The sequence below is a fragment of the Dendrobates tinctorius genome, unplaced genomic scaffold (genome assembly GCF_039654945.1).
Source record: "Dendrobates tinctorius isolate UK_male_01 unplaced genomic scaffold, ASM3965494v1 ptg000081l, whole genome shotgun sequence".
NCBI lineage: Eukaryota > Metazoa > Chordata > Amphibia > Anura > Dendrobatidae > Dendrobates > Dendrobates tinctorius.
In genome coordinates this window covers 12,167,942-12,193,367 of record NW_027361749.1, presented here as the reverse complement: position 1 = coordinate 12,193,367, position 25,426 = coordinate 12,167,942, and the positions used below count along the sequence as shown (strand labels likewise).

Genomic DNA, 25,426 nt, shown 5'->3' with positions numbered 1-25,426 from the left:
GGATGTGCAGCCATTTACAACCACTCTTTGGGTCCGATCACTAAGCCAGTTATGAATCCACCTAACAGTTGCCTTGTCCATTATGACATCATAATGAGGGGCGGGGCTTGATGCACACACACTTTTTCCCCATTATGTAGACAGGGGCAAAATTGTTGGTGAATTGGAACGCGCAAGGTTAAAATTTTGCCTCACAACATAGCCTATGACGCTCTCGGGGTCCAGACGTGTGACTGTGCAAAATTTTGTGGCTGTAGCTGCGACGGTGCAGATGCCAATACATACACTTTTTCCATATTATGTAGATAGGGGCAAAATTGTTTGGGGAATTGGAACGCGCGGGGTTAAAATTTTGCCTCACAACATAGCCTATGACACTCTCCGGGTCCAGACGTGTGACTGTGCCAAATTTTGTGGCTGTAGCTGCGACGGTGCGGATGCCAATCCCGGACATACATACATACACACCCACATTGAGCTTTATATATTATATAAATATACATATTTATATACTGTATATATGTGTGTGTATATATATATATATATACACATACACACATATACACACACGTCATTGAGACACACATATATTTTTATATTTCATAGTTATACATAGCATAAAAGCCGCAAAATCAATTGCTGGCTTATGAAAAATCATTACAGAACCCGACATGACATGACACATGGTTTACATGTAGTAAACCATGTCATATCCAAACAATTTATATATGTCAGTGTTTACTAAATTTATTAGTTTGTGTTAGGAAAAATTTGGAACTCTAGGGGTTAAATTTAAGGCTATAATCGCAGAAAAAAATTGCATGAGCTCCCGCAATGGCAATAGAGAGGCTAAGTGCCAGAAAAGGCGCATCTCATAGATGTGCCTTTTCTGGGGTAGCCGGGGGGGCAATAACCATGGTCCCTCTCTAGGCTATTCATATCTGCTTTCCCTCTCTGGCGGAGAAAATACCGTGGGAGCCCACGCAATTTTTTTTAATGAATTTACCCGTTAATTTAACACCTAGATGTCAAAAATTTTACACACATACCCTAATTTAATTATTAGCCAGACATATAAAAAAACTAAATGAAATTAAATGGTTTGCTGTATGTAAACCATGTGTATTCTATGTGTATATATCTATTCTTTCGTTTGTGTTTTATCCTGTCATTGGGATCCATTATATGTCCATTTTGCAAGCCAGCGAGAAAATCTCACCATACGAATGTCATACGGATGCTTAGATGCAAGAAAATCGCATCCTGGCATTACAATCGGATGACATACAGATCAGTGTTCATGAAACATTTGTGCGATTCTGGTCTGTGAAAAACTGACCTTTTTTATACGTTATGTGTGACTCCAGCCTTAGAGCAACGAGTCTGCTATTACCATATATACTTGCTTAAAAACCGAGATTTTCAGCCCATTTTTTTGGGCTGAAAGTCCCCCTCTTGGCTTATATGCGAGTCATATACCGGGGTAGGGTGGGCGGGGGTGTCAGAGATCATATTTCCCCCTCCTGGTGCAGTCTCTGCTGCCCCCCTGCTTGTCCCACGGTCTCCGGCGCCTGCCTTCAGCGGTCATGTGGTACCGCTCATTACAGACATGAATATGCGCATATTCATGTCTGTAAGGAGCAGTATTACGTGACCGCTGAAAGCGGGCGCCGGATACCGTGGGAGAACGGGGCTGCAGAGACCACGCCAGGAAGGGGTAAGTATAGCGATATTCACCTGTACCCGTTCCCACACTGCTCACCGCTGTGTCGCGTCCTCTGTGATATTCAGGTCAGAGGGTGTGGTGACGTTGTTAGTGCGTGCCATGCCCTCTGCTGCCTGAACGTCAATGAGAGATGATGTGGCAGTGGTGAGCAGCGTGGACAGGTGACGATCTCAGGTGCCAGGTCCTGAGCCAGCAGCAACGGAGAGGTGAGTATATCATTTTTTTTTATTTGCAGCAGCATATGGGGATTATTCTGTGGAGCATCTTATGGGGGCCTATTCTGTGGAGCATCTAATGCGGGCCTATTCTGTGGAGCATCTTATGGGAACATATTCTGTGGAGCATCTTATGGGGGCCTAATGTATGGAGCATCTTATGGGGGCAGCATATTCTATGGAGCATCTTATGGGGCCCATCATGAACTGTATGGAGCATTATATGGGGCTCCTGATTCAATATGGATATTCAAAAACATTTAACCTACGGCTGTCTCAATTAATTTTACTTTTATTGGCATCTATTTTTAATTTTGAAATTTACCAGTAGCTGCTGAATTTTCCACCCTAGGCTTATACGCGAGTCAATAAGTTTTCACAGTTTTTTTGTGGCAAAATTAGGGAGGTCGGCTTATACACGAGTATATACAGTATATTAATCCAGTCAACATGACAGTGATATCAAATGTCTTGTACCTCGTAAAACTTTCACCTGAACCAGCAAAAACACAAAAAAATATGTAAGCAGGTCATTTTGTGGCAATATGGAAAATCAGTGTAGATGTGATTTTTTTGTTTAAATGAAAGGAGTTGGCCATTACTTTACAAGTCCCTTTCAAGTGAACTAAATGCCACAGATAAGCACTTTAATACTTTGCTTTTGCAAATTCTGCGGTAACCTGCGCTGCTCTTCTGGTCACATGAGAATCTGAATTCTTCCTCAGTTCCGGGCTCTGGAAACAGATGGGTGGGCATGTCTCAACGCCAATATTCCTGTGCATGCTGTGGCAGACACGGCTGGCCCAGCACACCGAGCCCCCTCCCCCGCTGCCCTGTATGTTTATCTAAACAACTAATTTTGCCAAAAAGGAAACAGAGAAGCACATTGCTAAGGAGAGTAAAACTAATCCCAAACTGTTCAATTATATCAATAGTAAAAGAATCATAAGTTAAAGTGTAGGCCCCTTAAAAAATTGTGAGGAATGGTTGTAGATGATGAGGAAAAAGCTCATATATTAAACACCTTCTTCTCCACGGTATTCATGGTGGAAAATAAAATGCTAGGTGAAATGCCAAGAGACAAAGAGAACCCTATATTTAGGGTCACCAATCTAACCCAAGAAGAGGTGTGAAACCGGCTAAATAAGATTAAAATAGATAAATCTCCAGGTTCGGATAGCATACACCCACGAGTACTAAGAGAACTAAGTAATGTAATAGACAAGCCCTTATTTCTTATATTTAGTGACTCTACAGCAATGGGGTCTGTTTCACAGGACTGGTGCAAAGCAAATGTGGTACCAATATTCAAAAAGGGCTCTAAAACTGAACCTGGAAACTATAGGCCAGTAAGTCTAACCTCTATTGTTGGTAAAATATTTGAAGGGTTTCTGAGGGATGTTATTCTGGATTACCTCAATGAGACTAACTGTTTAACTTCCTATCAGCATGGGTTTATGAGGAATCGCTCCTGTCAAACCATTCTAATCAGTTTTTTTTATGAAGAGGTAAGCTATAGCCTGGACCAAGGTGAGTCATTGGACGTGGTATATCTTGATTTTTCCAAATTTGATACCGTGCCACACAAGAGGTTGGTACATAAAATGAGAATGCTGGGTCTGGGGAAAATGTGTGTAAATGGGTAAGTAACTGGCTTAGTGATAGAGAATATACCATTTATAACCACCCTCTGCTTTCTAACTGGGTCGCTGTGACCAGTGGGGTACCACAGGGGTTGGTGTTGGAACCTATTTTTTTTAACATATTTATTAACAATCTGGTAGAAGGTTTACACAGTAAAATATCGATATTTGCAGATGACACAAAACTATGTAAAGCGGTCAATACAAGAGAAGATAGTATTCTGCTACAGATGGATTTGGATAAGTTGGAAACTTGGGCCGAAAGGTGACAGATGCGGTTTAACAATGATAAATGTAAGGTTATACACATGGGAAGAAGGAATCAATATCACCATTACACACTGAACGGGAAAGTATTAAGTTACGTACCGGTAACGGTATTTTTCGGAAGCCCATGACAGCACCACAAGAGAGGGGATCCGCCCTATAGGAACAGGAAACCTACAGATACAAAAGGGCGGCACCTCTCCCACGCATCAGTTGGATTACAGAGCTTGAGAGGCTACCATGGTTAGTACACAACATATGATATATACAACCTATCTACCCTATTTAACCGAATTATATCATACCCTCTCCCACATATGGTGATTCTAAGAACAATCTTCTAAAGGAGTGCACCCCTATACGTGAACAAGGGAGGGAACTAAGGGTGCTGTCATGGGCTTCCGAAAAATACCGTTACCGGTACGTAACTTAATACTTTATTCGGACTCCCATGACAGCACCACGAGAGAATTACAGAGATGTAAACTACCTTAGGGAGGGACTACAGCCTGCAGCACCCTTAGCCCGAAGGTGAGGTCTGAGGAGGCACCCATGTCTAACCAATAGTGGTTAAAAAAGGTGGAAGGAGATGACCAGGTGGCCGCCTTACATATTTGATCAATTGATACTCCAGATCTCTCCGCCCAGGATGACGCCATGGCCCGAGTGGAATGTGCCCTCAGATTCTGTGGAGCCGGACCGCCACCTGCTGTGTAGGCAAGAGAGATAGCCTCCCTAATCCACCTTGCTAATGTGCGTTTTGATACTCTGTATCCTTTCCTGGAACCTTGGAAGGATAGGAATAATGCGTTCTCCTTCTTCCAAGGATCCGTGGCTGCTAGATATGTCAGTAAGCATCTTCTAATATCTAACGTCTGGAGTTTCTGCTCTTTAGGGTTGGTTGGGTTAGGGAGGAAGGAAGGCAGAACTATCTCCTGTGTCCTGTGGAATTGTGTTGCTACCTTGGGAAGGTATGCTGGATCTGGCCTTAGGATCACTCTATCCTGTAAGAACTCTGTGTAAGGAGGCAATCTGGAGAGTGCCTGTATGTCGCTCACCCTACGTGCGGATGTTATTGCTACCAGGAATGCTGTTTTAAGGGATATAATCTTTAGTGAGGCAGAATCTAAAGGTTCAAACGGACTTTCTGTCATGGCTGTAAGGACTAAGTTTAAGTCCCACGGTACGCATCTATCTTTGTGTATAGGTCTCGATCTGGCCGCTGCTCTGATGAACCTTGCTACCCAATAATCTTTTGCAATATCAGCTGCAAACAGGGCCCCTAAGGCTGAAACTTGTACTTTTAGCGTGCTTGTGGAGAGACCCAATTCGAAACCTTTCTGGAGAAATTCCAGAATATGTTTCGTGGGAATTCCATCTCTGATGTCAAAGCGAAAGGTGGACAGGAAGCGTTTCCAGGTCCTAGCATAGATATTAGTGGTGGTTAATTTTCTGCTTCTTAGGAGGGTGTCAATTAAGTTCTTGGAGAACCCTCTATTTTTTAATAGTGACCTTTCAAATACCACGCCGTCAAATGAAGTCCCGCTACTTGTGGGTGGCTGACTGGCCCCTGGTGGAGGAGATCCGGAAGGTTCGGCAGTACCCAGGGATCGCCTACCGACATGGTCCTCAACCATGCGAACCAGGTCCTCCTGGGCCAAAAGGGGGCAATCAGTATGACTCTTGCCTGATCCTCTCTGATCTTCCTGACTACCAGAGGAAGAAGATTCAATGGTGGAAAGGCGTATGCCAGAGAAAAATCCCATCTTATCAGTAGGGCATCCACCGCCAGGGGATTTTCCCTGGGGTTCAGAGAGCAGAACAATCTTTCTTTTCTGTTTTTTCTGGTGGCAAAGAGGTCTACCTCTGGCTGGCCCCATCTGCGGACAATCTGGCGGTAAATATTTTTGTTCAAAGCCCATTCTCCTTGTCTTAGAGCCTTGCGGCTTAAAAAGTCTGCTCTTACATTGTCCTTTCCGCTGATGTGGAGCGCGGTCAAAGATAGACAATTTCTCTCTGCTATCTGGAGGAGCCGTTCTGTTATCTGCATCAGAGCGCTGGAGCGGGTTCCACCTTGGTGGTTGACATATGCTACCGCTACCTGGTTGTCCGAGTGTATCCTCACATGATGGCCCTGCAGGTAGATAATGAGTTTCTTGACTGCCCGCTCTATCGCCAATAGTTCTCTCTGGTTGGATGAGATTTCAGAATTAGAATCCCACTGGCCCTGTACCACTATGTCCCCCATATGAGCTCCCCACCCGAAGGAACTTGCGTCTGTGGTTATAATACGGGTTATCTGTGTTATCCAGGGCACCCCTGACGCTAGGTTCTCGCTCTCAAGCCACCATCTCAGTGATGCAACAGTAGAGGGGCTTAGATACATCCGACCCTGTAAGGAGCCTCCAAGGGCCCTGCTATTAATCAAGACGTCGTTTTGAAGGGTTCTGGTATGGAACTGTGCCCACCTTACTGCTGGGATGCATGAAGTTAGAGAACCTAACAGGGACATGGCCTGTCTGAGGGTCATAGATGGATTATCCATTGCCCGAAGAACCTGCTCCTGTATCTTTTGTATTTTATCTAGTGGTAGCAGGCACCGCTGAGTGTCTGAATTTAGTATCAACCCTAAAAATTTCTGTATTTTTAAGGGCTGGAGTCGGGATTTCTCGTAGTTTAAAATCCATCCCAGGTTTTCTAACCTGGATTTAGCTTTTTCTATCTGGGATTTACAATGACCCACTGATTTTCCTACAATCAAGAAATCATCTAAATATGGAATGATTAAGACGTCCACCTCCCGTAAGTGAGCCATAACCTCGGCCACTAACTTTGTAAAAACCCTGGGTGCTGCTGAGAGACCAAAGGGAAGGGCTCTATACTGAAAATGACGTACTGTGCCCTCTACTGAAACTGCCACCCTCAGGAACTGCTGGAAGTCTGTATGGATAGGTACATGATAGTACGCGTCTTTCAAATCTATGACTGCCATAAAACAACCTTTAAACAATATTTTTATTGTTGTATTAATGGACTCCATTTTGAATTTATGATTAATCAAAAACTCGTTAAGGGAACGAAGGTTTATAATCGTTCTGAATGTGTTATCAGGTTTCTGGATTAGAAACAGGGGAGAGTAAAACCCTCTTCCTCTTTCAGCCTCTGGGACCTCTACCAGAACATTTTTCTGACATAGGCTCAAGACTTCCGCTTCTAAAGCCGCTTGTTCGAGATGAGAAGATCTTAAGGGGGTCAGTTTAAAGGTGTCCCGCGGGATCTGGGAGAATTCCAACCTAAGCCCTGTGGATATTACCTTGCGCGCCCAGTCACCACTGTTTTAGTTGTGACTCCAACTGGTCCAACCAGACCATCATGGACCTGGCCGTGCACGTTGAAGCCACTGCTGGTCTTAGGGACCCGGCCGCCATCTCCCAGGTGTTTTTCAGGAAAGTATCAGCTTTCCTGTCTAAGGGATCTTTAAGGGATCCCATGTCCTCAAAGGGGAGGGAGGATTTTTTTGATGCCTTCGCAATGGCCGCGTCTAACTTGGGGGCTCTGTCCCAAGAACTTACTGCCGGATCGTCGAAGGGGTATCTCCTTTTGAGGGCTGGTGGTAGCGACCCTCTTTTGTCCGGTCTTTTCCACTCTCTGTGGATCAGATCCTGTATCTTTTGGTTTAACGGAAAGACTCTCCGCTTTCTCTGTTCCAGCCCACCGAACATGACATCCTGCATGGATAAATGGGGCTTAGGCTCCTCTACCTCCATTGTCCCTCTGACTGCTTTGACCAGCTTGTCTACCCGGTCAAGAGGCAGACAAAATCGCCCCGAGTCCTCTTCTTCTGAGGAGGACGAGGGAGATGAAGCCTGGGAGTCTCTTTTTCTCCACTCTGTCGAGGAATCAGACTCCGCCGGGACCTCGCCCCTTAGACTTTGCGGCTGAGACAAGGACTTTAGGGTTTCCCTCATTTCTACCCTGACAATGTCTCTCAAACTCGCCGCTACTGCAGGCGACTCTTCTGCCACCGTCTGCTGAATACAGGGAGGGCACAATCTTTTGAGGCACGCGTCAGGTAATGGGCATGCACAGAGTGTGCATTCCCTATGCTTATTTTTATTTGTCTCTTTTTTTCCCTAGAAAAAGAAAAAAAACACAGAAGGGGGGTCCCGTCACTGAGTGAACTTTCACGAAGATCACTTACCAGTGCCACAATCAAGTACCGGAGAACGAGGGGGATTTCTTTCAGCCGATGCTCCTGTCTGCCTGGAGGAGCTCTTACGAGTGGACTGGTCACTTCGTCCCGCATTACTGTCACGGGACCCTTTCTTTTTCTGTTTGACCTGCCGAAGGTCATCCAGGGGCGGCAGTGATGTTTGCCGCTGCTGCCCTTGCTGCTGCCGCTGCTCTCGATCGCTTTCCACACTGCTGCATGTAGTAATGTGGCCAAGGCAAGGAACCCTGCCCGGGTCCCGCCTAAATACCCCCTCCTCCGGTCAGCAGTATCCATGCCGCGCCCCTCCCCCCCTTAACGGAGCTCCCTACCCCAGCTGGCGCCCGAACTCGCGCCATCGGTGTTTCCGATGGGCGCCGCCATCTTGGAATCGCCGCGCATGCGCAGTGGCGCGCTGACCCGGAAGCGCCTCCTCCGCCCGCCCCCTGACGTCACCGCTACCCCGGAAACGCCGGAAGCCCCGCGGGACGCCCGGGAGCTCCGGAGCAGCGCCCGGTCGCAGCCCCCTGCACAACGCTGCCAACCCATGTGCGCCGCCGGAGCCGGGAATCCCCGGGGGGGTATACTTACTGGCAGCGGCTAAATTCCTGGAGACGGACATCCTCCGGACGCCGCTCCCTGCTGTCCACGCCACCGCCGTGACACCCATCCTGGGCCACCGTGGCGTCCTCCAGGAATCCGAACCAGGCCGAGGTAGGAGACCCCCTCGCTACCGGAGTCGGCTGGCCGGCCTGGGATCCAAATCTTCTGTAGGATCCCGTCCCCTCTGGAACAGGAAACCAACTGATGCGTGGGAGAGGTGCCGCCCTTTTGTATCTGTAGGTTTCCTGTTCCTATAGGGCGGATCCCCTCTCTCGTGGTGCTGTCATGGGAGTCCGAATAAACCACTGGGTAAAATCGGACATGGAGAAGGACTTGGGGATGCTAGTTAATGATACTTACTTGGAGCAACCAGTGCCAGGCAGCGGCTGCCAAGGCAAACAGGATCATGGGGTACATTAGAAGAGGTCTGGATACACATGATGAGAGCATTATACTGCCTCTGTACAAATCCATAGTTAGACCGCACATGGAGTACTGTGTACAGTTTTTGGAAACGGAAGGTTATAATAGAACTAGAGCGAGTACAAAGGAGGGCAGCAAAATTAATAAAGGGGATGGGGGAAATACAATACCAGAGACATTAGCAAAATTAGGATTATTTAATCTAGAAAAAAAAAAGACAACTGAGGGGTGATCTAATAACCATGTCTAAGTATATAATGGGACAATACAAATATCTCTCCGAGGATCTGTTTATACAAAGGTCATAAGGGGGGCATTCTCTGCAGCTGGAGGAGACCAGTTTTTTTTTCACCAATATAGAAGAGGAGAATTCCTCTTCAATCGCTTCCTGTCTTAGCAATGGACACTGCAGACTCTCACACAGCACGCAGTCACACAAATCTCTATCCAGATGACTGATGAAACTCAGGTATTGACCGAAAAGTCTAATTTTTTCTGGAATTTCTTCACTCAATAAATAAGTTCTTGAACACACCTATATGAGTGCCAAGTATTTCTACATCACAGCTGACGGATTTGGTTATCCTACTTGTGCACCACCAGAATTCCAGAAGTGCCGTATTTTCCTATTCACTTAGGTTATTCGGTAGACATACACCAAAAAAGTGTTTATTTCTTGACAGATGGCTTGAAAAGCAGAGTCGACTGTCCATGTATATATTATATAACTATATGCAAATAAATTACCGTATTTTGCGGATTATAAGACACATCCCAAATTTTGAGGAGAAAAATAGGAAATTTTTTCTTTTTTAATATAAAATGGTGGCGCTTCTTAAAATCCATCCGTCTTATTGGTTAGCGAGGGTGGTGGCTGCAGTGAAGCGGGGTCCAAGGGTTGCTGCTGAAGGAGGCAAGAGTGGAGCGTTGCTGCAGACTGCAGACTGGGATGAGGGGGTGTTCAGTTGTGCACCGCTGCAGGTGTTCGGTGGTGCGGGGGCTCTGCCGACGTTTTGTGAAAGCCCAGAGCCCCTGCCTGTACTCACATTGTAATTGTGAGGTGGACTCCGGGAAAAAGGCTGCTGGAAGAGGCGCATGCGCAGAAACAGATTTGGGCACCAAGATCTCGAGAGCCATTTTCCCGGAGTCCCCCGCACAGTAACCATGTGAGTGCGGTGGCTCTGGGATTTAACAAAATGTCGGCAGAGCCCCCAGACCACCGAACACCTGCAGCGGCACACTTTGGAACACCCCCTCATCCCAGCCTGCAATCTGCAGCAACGCTCCACTCTTGCCTCCTCCAGCAGCGACCCTGGGACCCTGCTCCACCGTGGCCAGTAAGGTATATCCGCATTATAAGATGCACCCCCATTTTCCCCCCAAATTTGGGGGGAAAAATACGGTACACATTTCAAAAAACTTTATTTCATAGACTGCGAAAGCGATGAACAAAAAAAAAAAAAAAAGCAAACAAACAGTATTACTCACATTCCCTGGGAGCAGCACCAACTCCTTGCCTGTCCCAGTCTCTGTCTTCGGCCAAAGGCTGAGGTCACACTTGCGAGAAACTCGCACAAGTTTCACATTTCAATACCTGGCACTGCCACCGGCACTTGGGACCTGAGTGTGCGGCTGCATGTATTTCTATGTAGCTGAGAGCTCCCGGTCCCAAGTGCCGGCAGCTGCCGGGTATTGAGATGCAATACTCGTGTGAGTTTCTCGCAAGCGTGACCCCGGCCAAACAGTGACTTTAGCAGCCAGTGCCGTCTATGCTGACAGAGCAAATTGGCTGCAGGGCTGTTGAAATAAACGGGACATAATGAAAGAGCCAGCGCTGGAGTCATGGAGGGTAAAAATATCTTTTTTTTAGTTTATCTTTATAGCTTCTGCAGTCTATGAAGAAAAGTTTTCTGAAAGGGGACAACCACTTTAAGTTCACTTTGTATTATATATCCATACAGTTATATTCATAAGCACAGACAACTCTGATTTTTAATCTCTCTCTCAATAAATACAAACTCTTTTGGTATAGATCTGCCTGACGATCAAGGGCAGCATTTCCCAATTCCAGTCCTCATGAGCCACCAACAGGCCTTGTTTTCAAGATTTCCTTATTATGGCCGAGGTGATAATTCCATCACCTGCACGAGTAACAACTCCATCACCTGTGCAATGAGAAGGAGATCCTGGAAACATGACCTGCTGATGGCCCCTGAGGACTGGAGTTGGGAAACACTGATCTAGGGGAACATTAGAAAATTTCCTGGCCTATCTGTACACTTAACATACGTAATGTTAAAGCACAAGAATGACATGTACAGTCCCCAACACCTAACCTAGGAGGTTTTTCACATGTGCAGTTAAAAACTTCAACTGTTACAACATATTCTGAGATGGACAAACAAAACTCATAAGTTCTAGCAATTTTTGCATTTTTTTTTTGTTTTATGGCAGTTTTTCATTCAGATTATTTAGCCAAAGTCAGAAATGGGTTGAAGAGGAATGAAAAGTATAAAAGGACGTATGTTCCTCCTTCCTGCTGGATTCTCTACTGGCATTACTCCCTGTTCAAGGTATTTATGAGATTTAGAAATTCAACAGAGTTTGTTACACATTTTTCTTGCTTTTACCATTACAACATGTACATTAACATTTCTACGAGTAAAACCAGTGAACCAATAATGTTCATAACTGGGCTGTGTTTTATTAATCAGATAGGATTAATGATCATTTCTCCCATATCCTTTCAGCTGAAAGTGTAACTAGACAAAATTCATTTTAAAATGACTGTGGCGGTTTAATAACAGACAGACAAAAGTTACAATTTGCCCCATTTTGAATAGTTGGTAAAATTGGCATTTTTTTTATAACATATACATTTTTTTTTATTAAATATGTAAAAAGATAAAACGCAAGTTATTCACATATTCATAGACAAAAAAACCTACTCTATCATGCGACAAGTCATGTGTATGGTAAAATGAGTGTGATACATCCGAATAAGACTCTTTCCACCTAGTCAGGACTTCATTACCTATTTATATTTAACAATACATATGTTTACAGTTTACATTCTTTTCAGATTACATTTCATATATAATTTTGTATGGTGCGTTAACCAGAAAAATAAAAATATAAACAGAAAAAAACTGAAAAAATGTCAGAAAAAAAACAGGCATTGAAAATATACAGCAGTACAATCCATAGAAAACAGTCTCAATTAATTGTCAGTTTCCAAATTATCTCCGCTTTTAACATGCCGTTTCTACAGTATCTATATACAGATAAAGTCATTTTGAGGGCTAGCCTAGATTTCCTAATGCTGAAGCCTAAGGGCTGTCACACAGCATTTTTGTCTATGTTCATTGGTCACATCGAGGCTAGCGTGGGAGCCCCCCGCATAGACTATAATGGGGTTGATCGAGTCAATGTGTGCTCTGACATGCACCATTTTTGTCTGAGGGCCCGCCTTCAGTAGGCGTATACGCCGAAAACTTATGTACGCCAGAGCGCAAGTTGACTGTCAACACCATTATAGTTCATGGCCTCAACAGCACCTATGGCCGAATGCTCTCTTGCATGGGGGATGGGAGGGGTTTAGACACAAGTCCCGAAGGGACCTATGAACGTGGACGAAAACTCAATGTGCAAGCACCCTAAGAATGGACTAGATCCAAAGGCATGAGTTGTGTGATAAACCCCACGCATCTAATTTTCAGAGTTGGGCGATCGTCTTATTGACCATCATGAGATATTTGCCCATTTATAGCATTTATAACATGTTACACATTTACGAATATTGGATTGTGATACAAAATGTCTTTTACTGCAGACATCAGAGGCATTTCATGAAGAATATACAAACAGCTTCCACGATGCTTGCTAAGCAGGTAGTCATCCAAGCTAAATAGTAGAGGTAGTACATATATGGGACAGATATTATTATTATTACTGGTGTCATTGTATACTCAAGTCCATTAATACTGCATTCAGAGAAATATAGTGCACTACAACGGCTTAACAAGCATAGTTCACCTTAGAATATTGCTGCTGCCATATTGAATTACTGCATTTTATGGCAAATGGGTAAATGTTTATATGGAGAAGTTATGTTGTTATATTCCTCTTTACATGACCGTTTCTGTGCGCTATAGTTTTTAAACTGGCCATGCACACTAGATGCATATAGCTGCCTTTCTGGTGGGACCAGCTGACAATCTAATATATGTATGGGCCCCCTCCAACAGGCGATATTGGGGGGATATGAGAGCTGGGGAAGAAACACAAATGATCAATCCTTTTAGTTAGATGAAATAAGCCACTGCTTGATGAAGTCTGGCCGGGGCTGCCTCGCCTCTTCATACTAAGGCTGGGTTCACATTGTGTTAGGGGGCAATGCGCTGACGGATCCGTTACATAGCGGCACTAACGCTATGTTACGGACCCGTTAACGCCGCCATTGCTAGCAATGAATGTAGCGCATCCTAGCAAGTATGCGTTAATTCATGACGCTCCCTCGAACGCTGCTTGCAGCGTTTTTGGGTGCACTGGCAGTAACGCACCCGTTCGCTGTGCATAGAACTGTATGGGCTAACGCTAGGTAGCGCATGGCACATGAGCGCTACCTAGCGTTAACGCATACCGTTAGCGCTAGGACACAAAAGATGTCAAAATTGACATCAGCGTTAGCGCATCCGTTTAACGGATCCGTTAAACGGATGCCCTAACGCAATGTGAACCCAGCCTAAGAACACGTCCAAAGTCATCCAAGCTAATCATGCTTGTGTATTGAAAGCCAAGGTAGATATTTGGTGGCCAAAACTGAGAAACCTAATGTATATAGCCATCAGTTCTCCAGCAGTGTAAAGAATAGCTCCTGACAGTATGTAGACAGCTAGTTGTGGTACATGTCATATAGCTGGCATTATAGTTGTATATCAAATACAAATATCTTTGAAAGATGAGTGTTCAGCCAGGCCAAATAACACAACATTAGTGTCAGACCAGACTGGGATATTGTGGTGCCTCCTAAACCTTCAGCAAATGCAGGATAGAAGATAAATGTGGGATAAAATTAACTGTTTTTTATTACAATACCTCAAATTATTAAATAGCAAGACAACATATAAGTATGTATGTATACTAAAAAAATAATAAAAAAAAATACTGCATATAATATCCCATATGTACCTCAACAATATGTTCACGGCTGCATGAGCCCTGCATGCTTCAGTCTGACACCAACATCCCCATAACTAATCTATGTATTGCAAATGGTTTCCTTTAACAAAAAAAAAGTAACAAAATAAACTCTGAGAAAAAAAACGAAGAGAATGTAAATGATGTCAACAAAAGAGCTGTATTGGGAAGTGATTAATATTTTAGGGGTGAAAAATGGACGCAGCTCAGGAATTTTAAGATCTTGCACAAGACAAAAGAGAAAATCCTGATGTTATGGAAGACCTAGGAACATATACATTACCTAGAACAAAAGTCTCCTTCCTGAAGTCTCACAGATATTGGGAGACTTTTGTTATCGGATGGGTGAATGTTAGCTGTATGTAGGATCGTAATCAGATCTTCATGTATTCAGTGCAATTATTCCCTTTAGTTTATATTAACCAAAACATACCCCCTAAAATGGGTCAACACTTTCTCACCTACATGCCAGCAATCCTGTCTCCTTCACATGATACATTAATATGGGACATGTGGTTTTATTTTTTTTTCCTTTTTTTATATGTTAACTTTGCACTTTTACATTCGTGACACGTGGTAGTGATGGTTCCTATGTATAACATGTATATATAAATATTGTACGATATTACAATTAGAAGCAAGCTGTTTGGAAACAAAGGAAAATAGCTCAATTACAAATAAATAAAAAAAAATATGGGAAAAGATTTGAAAACAATTTGAAACAGTCAAGTGATACAAGCTGCTGCCGAGTAGCCCCACGCCTCTCCGTCTTCATGGGCTGGAATAACTTCTGTAAACTTCACGCTTCAGGGAAGTAACCGGTACAGAATGCAGTGGTTTGCTGGCGCTCACTATAGTACATTACATGGTAGGGGTGTGCCGAGAGTGACTGGCCACACATTGCTCTCTTAAAAGAAAGTTCCACGTGAAATGACAACAGTGAGGTGGGTGGAAGGGAGGAGGTGGGGGTCAGTATTCGTCCTGCTGCTGTGGATCATCTTGAACATGGTCATGCTCATCGCCATCATGATGATCTGTTTGGCCCTCCTACATAGGGAAAAAAAAATATATATTTTAGTGACTTACAGGAAAACTAAGTATAAAAGCCAACTTGATCTTAGTACTTCAGAAAGGAAGTTGTGTAGAATGTGGGCTGTGGGGTCAGTAGCCAAACCACAGTCTTGGACTCCTCAATTTCCCTGACCAAAATGGACACCGACTCCGCAGCCCTGGTTCTGCACAACTTCCTTCCAGAGCCCTGTGTAGAAGTAAACATTTGTAGTTGGGAATTCTTGATCAAATAAACGCATAGAACAGTTGAACAAGATTTTAAATGACAAAGTCCCATCCAATGTTTACAGATAATCCCTGGAAACCCTCAGATTCTTTGAAACTTTCAATGACTTTGTTGGATAGGTGATCATCTGAATATCATGGAAGAATGAGGTTGGAGACAGGTTTGCAGAGGCAATTAGACCACCTAATATCTAACACGTCCAGTGCTGGTGAGAAAAAGCAGCGTGGATAAATGGAATAGTAAGACAGAGTTGAGGCGTTCATCTGTTTTTTGCTCCTGAATATTATGAAAAAAAAAAAAGATAATGCTCTGGAATTGTGGCTACGTGTGGTCATCAGAGGTGATGAGTCCTCTTTTTTCAATCTTGTTTTTTTTTTTTAACAGATGACAATGGTATAAAATGATTTTTTGTCATTAGTTCACTAGTCTCTAATCACCCAGAGTCAGCATTGAGAAGTGGACACTGGCAGCCGAGTAAAAACACTGCCGTGGGACCAAGGAGGAGGCAGCACAGGACCAGCAGTGGAGGCGATTGTCCAAGTTTGGCCAAAGTCTGCAGTCACTCTACATCACTGCATAATTGTGTGAGTGTGTGGTATGCACTCTGTCATGACTCCCTGGTATTGTTGGTGCGAGCAGGCGGTCACATTTCACTAGAAATGTCTATTAGAAACCAAATGCATCTTATCGGCATGTGACAGCCAACTCGCAGTAGCAACAGGGAATAATGACAGCATGTGCGCCCCATGCCATCAGGCCTAAGCAGTCGGTAATCACATCGAGTGCCTTTAGCCTTTTGTACCAAGACCAGACAATCCCATTAAAGGCGAGAATCACTCATTTTGATATTTTTGGATCCATGCTCAAAATCTTAATATTCTATGGAAATTACAGAGAAACGTCCCACTTATACAGCATTGATAAAAAGCGTATGATGACTTATTATTTTTGTAATGCAAAAAAGAAATCAAAATGTCAAAAAAGAACAAATGTTAAACCTCATTTAGAATATTATGATATGCAGATGACATAGTGATCTCTAGAGGTAAAGTGGGAAGTAGTGTCACCGCTAGAAATGAGAAGAAATAACACTTTACCCATGTTTCTGCTGGTGATATGAATACATTAATCAAATGAATTGGAGTACTTGGTAATAAAAGCCATAAAATCATGAAATAATGCCTTCGCTTATTGTACATTAAGGACTGAAAAAGGAGACTAGTCTTCTGTGTAGCCAAGAACACATTAGGAGTCTTTGGATTAACAGCCAAAGGTCAAGCAGTGGATCCTTACAGCAATCGGACTGAGGAGTGGATGTGGATAACCGGTATTTGGCAAATTTTGGGCTGCATTATACCAAGGAGTTTTTAAGATGTCCCTTGTATATATTATGTTAAGCACCACGAAAATATTATTTTAAGAGGCTTCACTGTACTGCTTCTTCACATGTAACCCATTGAGGTCATAATGGCATTTCTAGGTTTGGCTCCATTTTCATGGCTGCTTAAAGGAACTTTGTACAAGAACACAGATGAATATACTACAGCCTGCGCCACTTGCAGCCACAAGGTGGCAGCACAAGAAAACCAAAGTGCTCTTTATTACGAGTGACCTAGTTGCAGGATCGGCTGCAGCCGGGCAGATGTGTTCATTAGACATATCTTCAAGCTTTTACATTTATTTTTGAAAAATCTAATTCTCACAGGGGCAAAAGACATCGATAGACGTTCATTTTAGTTAACTATTACATATACAGTTAATATCATTTATTCGTTTCTGCTCATTTTCTCCAGATTCAGTCACGTATTAGCAGCTTCTATTAAGGAGCAGTTTGGTCATTTTTTTTAATCTCATTCCCATTAACTTATATTTAACCAAGCTAATCAATCACTAAAAAAGGCATTTTAATTACTGTAAGAATTCGACTGTTCACATCTCTGTGTGAGACACACTAGCAAATACACAAACAACCATCCAGAAGACTGATGAATTTTCAAGCAAGGAAACGGATTTACAGTAATCCACAGGTCAGATGAGGACATTGGGTGAGGAAAATCACAATCTGAACATGACAATCAAGCAAAAAGCCTCAAAGAAAGAGAGCAAATAAAAAGCACCCCGTCACAACAACACAACAGCACAAAGACAAATGGAATGAATTTTTCCATAGCAATCTATGCTATATGAGCGGATTCCTCTACAGCAATTGGCAACGGTAGTTACATAGGTAACCAGCTGCTATGGGCAATGCCATTTAATATCTGGCAATGTCAGATATTACTCAGAAAGGGAAAACTAGAAGTAACCTGCACAGTGTGACCATGATCGCCTCTTATACCATATACCTGGGCCACTAGTGTGGCTATTTGTCTATTACATCCACCCATCCATCTATCCCTCCATCTTGGACCTTTACACAGACACATGGACATTTGTCAGTCATGTGAAACAAGTAATTTGCCCTCCAGCAGAAAACGACTGCAGTGAGATTATAATAATGACGGCAAAGGATGGAAATCACATTCCAACCACAATCAGAGGGGAAATTCAATCTCTAATCACATTGTCTATAGAGGACACTGTGGTTTTAGTCCGAATACCATAACTTGCTACACAACTATGGGAACTCACAGCCTTCAGGGCCTTTACCACAGGTGCTCAGAATGATTGTTCCCGATCACTGCCCGGTATAAACAAGTTGAGAGAGTGAACAATCAGCTATAATAGAGCGACTTATCACTGATCACATCCACCCGTGTAACAGGCCATGTGGTGCAGACAGTAAGGTAAGGAGCTTGGTGTAAAATCCTCCCGAGCTACAAAATGAAAAGGTTTTTAAATGAGTGTTATGACATAAATCATGTAAATGGGTTTTCGCATCTTATAAAATGACGGCCTATCGCTCGGGTATGACAGCACTTAGACTAATCATCTACATCCAACCACTAGGGCTGCCGGTGAACCTGGGGATGAAGAGGCCGCACGCTTCCCCTTCCAAGTTTTCTCTGGACATCGCAGTTCATTGCACCGCTAGCAGCCAAGTGTCGTTGTGCAGGTACCAGTTAATAAGACACCATGCTGAATCAGCACTGTGATCTCTTTATTTCCATGACCTTTCAGACCCCCATGATCATACAACGTGGCATAGTCTAGAGATTCTATTCTCTCAATTCCTTGGGACGTAACAGATATTCGGAGGAGGTTTGAGAGCAGTAGCAGCTCTCATTTCTTATGGGTGTCAGTTTCATCTGAAAGAAGTGAGTGAAGCAGCCGCTGATTGGCTGCAGGGCTCACATGGCATAACAACGTCACGTGAGCCCCGGAAGAGCCAATACAATCATTGCCGGAATGGCACCAGCGGTGAGAATAGGCTGTTGCCATTTTATAAGGAGGGATATAGTAATTGAGAAGGGGGTTGTCCTAATGTGGCGCCCCTGAGGCTCAGTCGCCACAGAGGTACTGCACCTTCTCCTAAGGTGTAGTGCCCCACCATCCTGGTAAGTTGGGAGCTCCTTTCCACACTCCAACACCTGCATCCCATACACAGGATAGTTCAGCACTGATCACATTGCGGCTCATGCTTAGAGGGTAGCAGAGCACCTCTGGTGATTCCTTGCTTCGTAACACGAGATGTGCTGGGAGGTGGGTGGAGTTGAGATTCATATAAAAGAGTGGGAAAGTTTAGAATTAGAGTTCAGTTCATTCTGACAGAAGGTCGGCGGAGTAGGAAGCCAGGGATCCCTGGAAGAAGGGATGGAGGAAGGAGTGCTGCAGCTGCCTCAGTGACCTGAGCCAGCTGGCACGGGAAAGTAAGAAAGGTGGAGAGACGTAGGACTGCAACCTAAGCTTCCATAAGAGATAGAAGGAACAGCGCGGAAAGAAGGAGTAGGGGAACAGAGAGGAGGAGTGGGTTGGATAGGAACCCTGCCTATAGGTTCTCAGCGCAAGGCCGGGGCCCAGTCCCCAAGGTTGTATGGACACTTATGGTTCTGCAGCAGACACCGGTGGAGTAGTTGGCTGTAAATGCACTACTCCCATCCAAGACTTGGGACACAACAGCAAACTGATAGAGAGCCGGGATCCAGGAGCATCCCCGAGCAGGCTATAGCTGTCTGTCATACAAGTACAGTCGTTAGGAACATCTGACAGGAGGAACTTCAGGGAACCACAGTACTGGAGTTCTTCACACTAAAAGGCGCAATAGAGGACTTTGTATCTTGCTTTGAACGCGAATAGTATGTTAAGTATAGTATCCTTAGATATTTGGGGACCAAAAAACTAGGTTACTTCTATTACAAAGCAATTACATGTGGCAGATCAATAGGCTTTTTGAGCTTTGCATAAAGTTATTTACCTGCTCATCTGTCGCATACAGCACGTCCATTAGCCGTTGGACAAGGTCGTCACCTTCTTGTCCGTGTTCTTGGCACAGCAGTTCAATTTCTCTTAGCTTTCCAAAGTAGAAGTCTCTTTCTTTCTCCACTCCCTCTAGGGCAATTTTTAATGAATGCACCTATAAGTAATAGCAGAAATGATTAGGCCTAGAGAACTACATTTAGCTCTTCGAGAGTAGAGAGCCACATCCAACCCACACAAATCGCACTGGCAGCACCAGGACATCCAGGCGTTCCCACCTAACCCCCATTCACTAACCATTCCCACTACCCTACGGCATCCAACTTCAAATCACCTCTAGTAACTTGCAGTAATATATTATCTCCAGCTTTGAGTGATGAGAGCCGGCACCTCAGTGAAAGCCACTTGTAGCATCGGAATGGCTCCAACAGTGCTTGCTACCAATGCAACTGAAACGCTTCCAACCCTTAAATATTGGCTGGCTGCAAGTGAGCAAGGATCCAATGGCATTGATCAGTGGCCATTTTACCTTTAATGTGTTCTCCTTATGGGTGAACACATATCTAATAGGAAGCAAAAAGTCAGCTCTTTCTGATGTGCAGAGCCAAATGATCCTGATCACCCAAAAGAGCTGGATTGGCCATCACAACACAGTTTTTTTTCCTCCAACCGCAAGGTCAGTACATGCACATCAAAATTTGCTCTTCTGTGCAGGGGAACTTGCAAAAGCCACCATCTGGAGACTTGCACTTCAGAGTTGGTTGTTAAACCTGGTGCTAATTCACCTAGCTAGGGAGACCACAACGAGCCAAACATCATGAGGCCATGAACCACTGGTTAGAGACCCTGAATTATACAGTAGGACTACCATATGGGTGTAGCAGTTTATGCATTTCAATGACCATACACAGTTACCTGTTCATTAAGATGTGCAACTTGTGTTTCCAAATCTTTATCACTTTTTACTGAAGAACTGGGTGCCGCTTTTTTTGCAGATGATGGGCGAGATGACGTGGTGCCGGGTTTTGCAATAGGACTGCATTTTGCAGCGCCTTGAGTAAAAAACAAAACAAAACAAGAAACTATGAAAAAAAATCCATCAACATATATAGTTCACATACAGATGATATGCATAGTCCACTCATTGAGACACTGACATAAGTGGAGATTTGCTCTGTCAGTGGAGCTCTTAGAGCATACATGTCAAACTCTGGCCCGTGGGCCAAATCTGGCCTGCAGAGTGATTAAATTTACTCTGCGATGCCGGCACCACCCACACCCCCACCTGGAAATGCGCTTTACAATGATGGAAGAGGGTAGCTTTTCACTCCCCCATCATTCTCTCTTTGTCTGAAGTCTTGGCGCAGTAGGCGTCATGACTTGACTACTTTGCGCCCGCTGTGCCAAGCAGTGAAGAGCTTCAGAGCAATTGCTGCTGAGTCCAGAGCAGAGGTGTAACGAGAAGTATTTTTCTAATGTGGGGCCCATTATACTATATGGAGGACTATGTGGAAGCTATTATACTGTATGGACGACTATGTGGGGCACATAATATTGTATAGAGGACTGTATGAGGTCATTATTCTGTATGGAGGACTATATGGGAACCCATTATAATAAGTGAAAGGCTATGTGGGGGCCAATACTTGGAAGGCCACGTGGGGCTCATTATACTGTGTGGAGGGCTGTTTCGGGAGTCACAGTTGAGGCATCATACTGTGTTGGGGTCACCATACTTTGCAGAGGATAGAGAGGGGTGTACAGTGGGGTCATCATACCATGTGTGTGAATGGTACGGTGGAGGAATTCACTGTGGGGGTCTCATACTGAGTTTAAGGGGCAGTTTTGTTTTTTTTTTTTTGGGGGGGGGGTGGGTTTGGGGGGGGGGGGGAAATTAGGACTTCTACTATGGTGCCACATGATTCAATGTATGCTCCTGCCCATGAGGAGCTACTGAATGCTCTAGTCATGTGATCTGACTCCTAAGATCCATTAATTAAAATATTCTTAGTTTTTTAGGACAAGTCCTTTAATATGGTTTCCATATGAAAAGGTTGTTACATTTGATAAGGAAAAACTACCTCAATTGTATGCATTTATTAAATAAATATCAAGGTTGGCTCCTGACTTCTTCCAAGCTTTAAATGTTGTTCCTTGTCTTAGAGAGATAGAAGCTCCCTAGATGGCTAGTCTAACTTTACATGACCAATGAGTGTCAAGAAATGTATTAGTTACTCGGTGCATGCTTCTTGTATCTATATCTCAGAAAACGCAACTTCCTATAGTTTCCAACCACAAGGGAGGGGTGTTTTTTTACTTCTGTTTTTGAAGTTTACAGATTGTATAATCCTCAGTAGATATAACCTACTTTTTACTGCAGAAAGACATTTTGTGGAAATATGAGGGGGATGTTTCTTATATCATAAATGCATTGAAAAATATGTTATTTAGGCCAAACAGCACGTTTATGAAGTCCATGCATTATGTTTCCCAACAAATACAAATGTCGGAAAAGTAGGACTTTGGAACCACCATGTTCATTAGTATGTTACTTTCTGCACTGGGAAATAAACTAGGACACCTGACTATATGGACGGAAGGGTCAAAAGAAATCCTCTCCCCAACAAGTTTCGAAGATTGAATAAATTGGAAAATTGGGCAAAAGTCTCCACTAGTCGCACCCTTATTAATCAGGAAATGCCAGGAATAGATAGTAGGTTAGTGGAAATATATTACTGCATTAGGAACATCTAACGCTGGCTTCACACAAGAACATTTGTCCAATCCCAACAATTTCGGCAGGTTCAGCAGATGAATTTGTCTAGGATATCTTCCAAACTTCTGCATGGAACATGCCTGAACTTTGGTTGCCACAAGCTAGAAGTCAACCTCAGAGGGGTCTGACCGCAGCTTATTCCCCACTCCCCATTGGTCTACAGCGAACGGTTACAGTGGAGTAGATAGAAATAGCGATGGTGGAGTCACTACTGCTGAAAAGTTAAAGCATCTTCACATAACACAATTTCACACATTATTAATGAGTGCATCAGTCCATCGGGCAGAGATACCAAAAGTTACCGCTAAACAGAAGCACACCCGTCTCGCCCGCATTCTCACTAACAAGCTGGACTGCGCAGGGTGTCTTTACCATCTGGATATTATTCTGGTGTCATCTTTGTGCTCATTTCATTAGAAATATTTTACATTCTTTTAATTTTTGCGGCTTTGTGGATCACAGGCTTCTTGCCTAATACAATGTGGGGTTGTAGCATTACAGAAATAATTACGTGGTTTATGTGAAAGTTGGCAATGGAAGAGACCTGCTTCTTATTAATTGTGTTCAGTTCAATATCCAATCATATTCAAGCAAGGCAATCCTTTTTTTTTTTCTTCTATCAAATCGTACACCAGACAATGAGAAACTTTGTAATACATCTTATCAGAGAAATCTGCTCATTTCTCCTGGACTGATAATTCATTCTCAAAATTCTCAATTTATCTGTAAAATCTGGTGTTCGAAGAAAACATATATTCCTACTACTAAAGCATGAAATGGCAGTTGGTGCTTATAAAGTTCTATGGAGAATAACTGTCTTTCAGGAGACCTCTAGCTCCTCCTTCCTCCTCCATAAAATCTTAAAAGGAACCAACTGTCATCTCCTATCTCCGTCATCACAGATATCACCCATGAATTTAGAGGAAACAACTAATCCAGGAAAATAAAGAAATAACGTTCTTGGACGTGATGTACTACAAAGTTGCTTCTTTTCAGGTGTACTATTGATTTATGAAATAAAAATTAAAACAATGATTGCTTTTTTAAGAACTACTGTTTTTTTTTCACTATTCCTGTGCACCCATATGATTGTCTATCACATTCTGCACATCTTTTATTTCACTCACTTCCATGTAGTCCAACCCATGCTTTCTGCTTCCTGACTCTGCCATGTCCTTATCGTGGCTTATATATTATTAACTGCAAGAACTATCACAAAATGAAAAGCCCAATCTACCGCAACATTCCGGAATACATGCATTTTACATTATTATTATACTCTAGAATACCTGTTTGACCAGCAAGTCAGCACGGGAGGCAATCGCCTGAATCACAGGAGGCATTGGTCTCAAAACTCAATTTACAACATGTAATAAAATGCCTGTCTCCACATTACAGAACCCTTTTCCGGTACTACCGATTGGCATGAGCAATCTATGTGGTTCTTCTGAGCGTTGTAGTGAATCAACCACATAACTGCAGACCACTGTATGTGAGATGGTACTTATTGCAGAGGACCATGCGATGTAATGTGTAGAGATCATTCCCTGGCACACAGATATAACAGGCAAGGGTTTATTTTATTCTCTGAAAATCGAATCATCTTCAGTTGCCCTAGGCAGTAATAATCATGGCCTGCGTGATGAATCGTGTTACCCCTAATGGTAGCAGTGTTGGCCGGAGCCATTGACATGAGACAGCTGATTGAGATACTCGGGAGAATTTAATCTGCCTTAATATATTTCATTTGAATAATAGTAAAAAGAATCTCTCAGCAGGATTTGCCATTTAATCTGAAAGGAGAATAATATAGGAAAGGAGAGCCTGATTTCAGGGATGTGTCACTTATGTGGCTGCGAGTTGTAGTTTAAATACAAATAGTGTTTTATCAGCAGGAGAAAATCAGTGCCTGACTAGGTGTCACGTGCAAACGAGTCAAGCTAAGCTGTGTAACCCCACCCCCACCCTTGATTGGCAGCTTACAGTATACATTGCGCACAGTCTGCACACTGCCAATCAGGGGTGTGGGCGGAGTTAGACCATTCTGATCACTGCTACATCTACAGTAGAGAAAACAAGGATTCTATCAAAACTACACCAAGCAGCCCAGTAAGTAAGACATGGCTGGTATCAGGCTCTCTTCCCCTACCTGATGCTGCGCTCAGATTCCATAGCAAAAACTTGCTGACAGATTCCCTTTAATGCCATTAAGGCAGCCATAAATTGCAAGATTACCTATGTGTATGGATATAATTTTAATCCTGCACTACATTGTGCATTATCATTATCACAGCCTTACAATTGTAGAACTCCATAAAATAAGATTGTGATTATTATATTACGTTAGGTACAGGTATCCAACGACTATATGAAAAGATCAACAGGACTGTGGTCAGAATCCTTTATGACTACACTTGCTGAAGATGAACCATAGTGATGCCTTACAATAATCTTTATTATATTATAAATCACTGGGTGACGTTGACATTTTTTCATAATAAAATAAAAAAGGTTCAATAATGGCAGTCTAGGAGGATGGTTCAGACATTTTAACATTTTTTTTTTAACCAAGATGATTAAATGCAGCAGATCTGGTAACTCGCCTTGTTACAGATGGTTCTCACAGAGGAGCAGAGACCCAAACATGCAGGGCCTGCTGCCAATCTTATTTTTCCCTTTCAAGCAGTAGGTGCTTATTTTTAGCAATCCCT

General features: G+C 43.4%; 1 protein-coding gene across 4 annotated transcripts in view; it reads right to left on the bottom strand.

Moving 5' to 3' along the window:
- Window positions 1-11,771: 11,771 nt before the first annotated feature.
- MAPRE2 (microtubule associated protein RP/EB family member 2) overlaps window positions 11,772-25,426 on the bottom strand; it is a 198,675-nt gene continuing 185,020 nt past the window's right edge. For all 4 annotated transcript variants that reach the window (XM_073583746.1, XM_073583745.1, XM_073583747.1 and 1 more), the window contains 3 exons: window positions 20,855-20,991; window positions 19,938-20,096; window positions 11,772-15,333 (listed from right to left, as the gene is read on the bottom strand). In XM_073583746.1, the coding sequence (XP_073439847.1) occupies window positions 15,256-15,333; window positions 19,938-20,096; window positions 20,855-20,991 (374 nt within the window). In that variant the 3' untranslated portion in view covers window positions 11,772-15,255. The remainder of the gene's footprint in view (window positions 15,334-19,937; window positions 20,097-20,854; window positions 20,992-25,426) is intronic.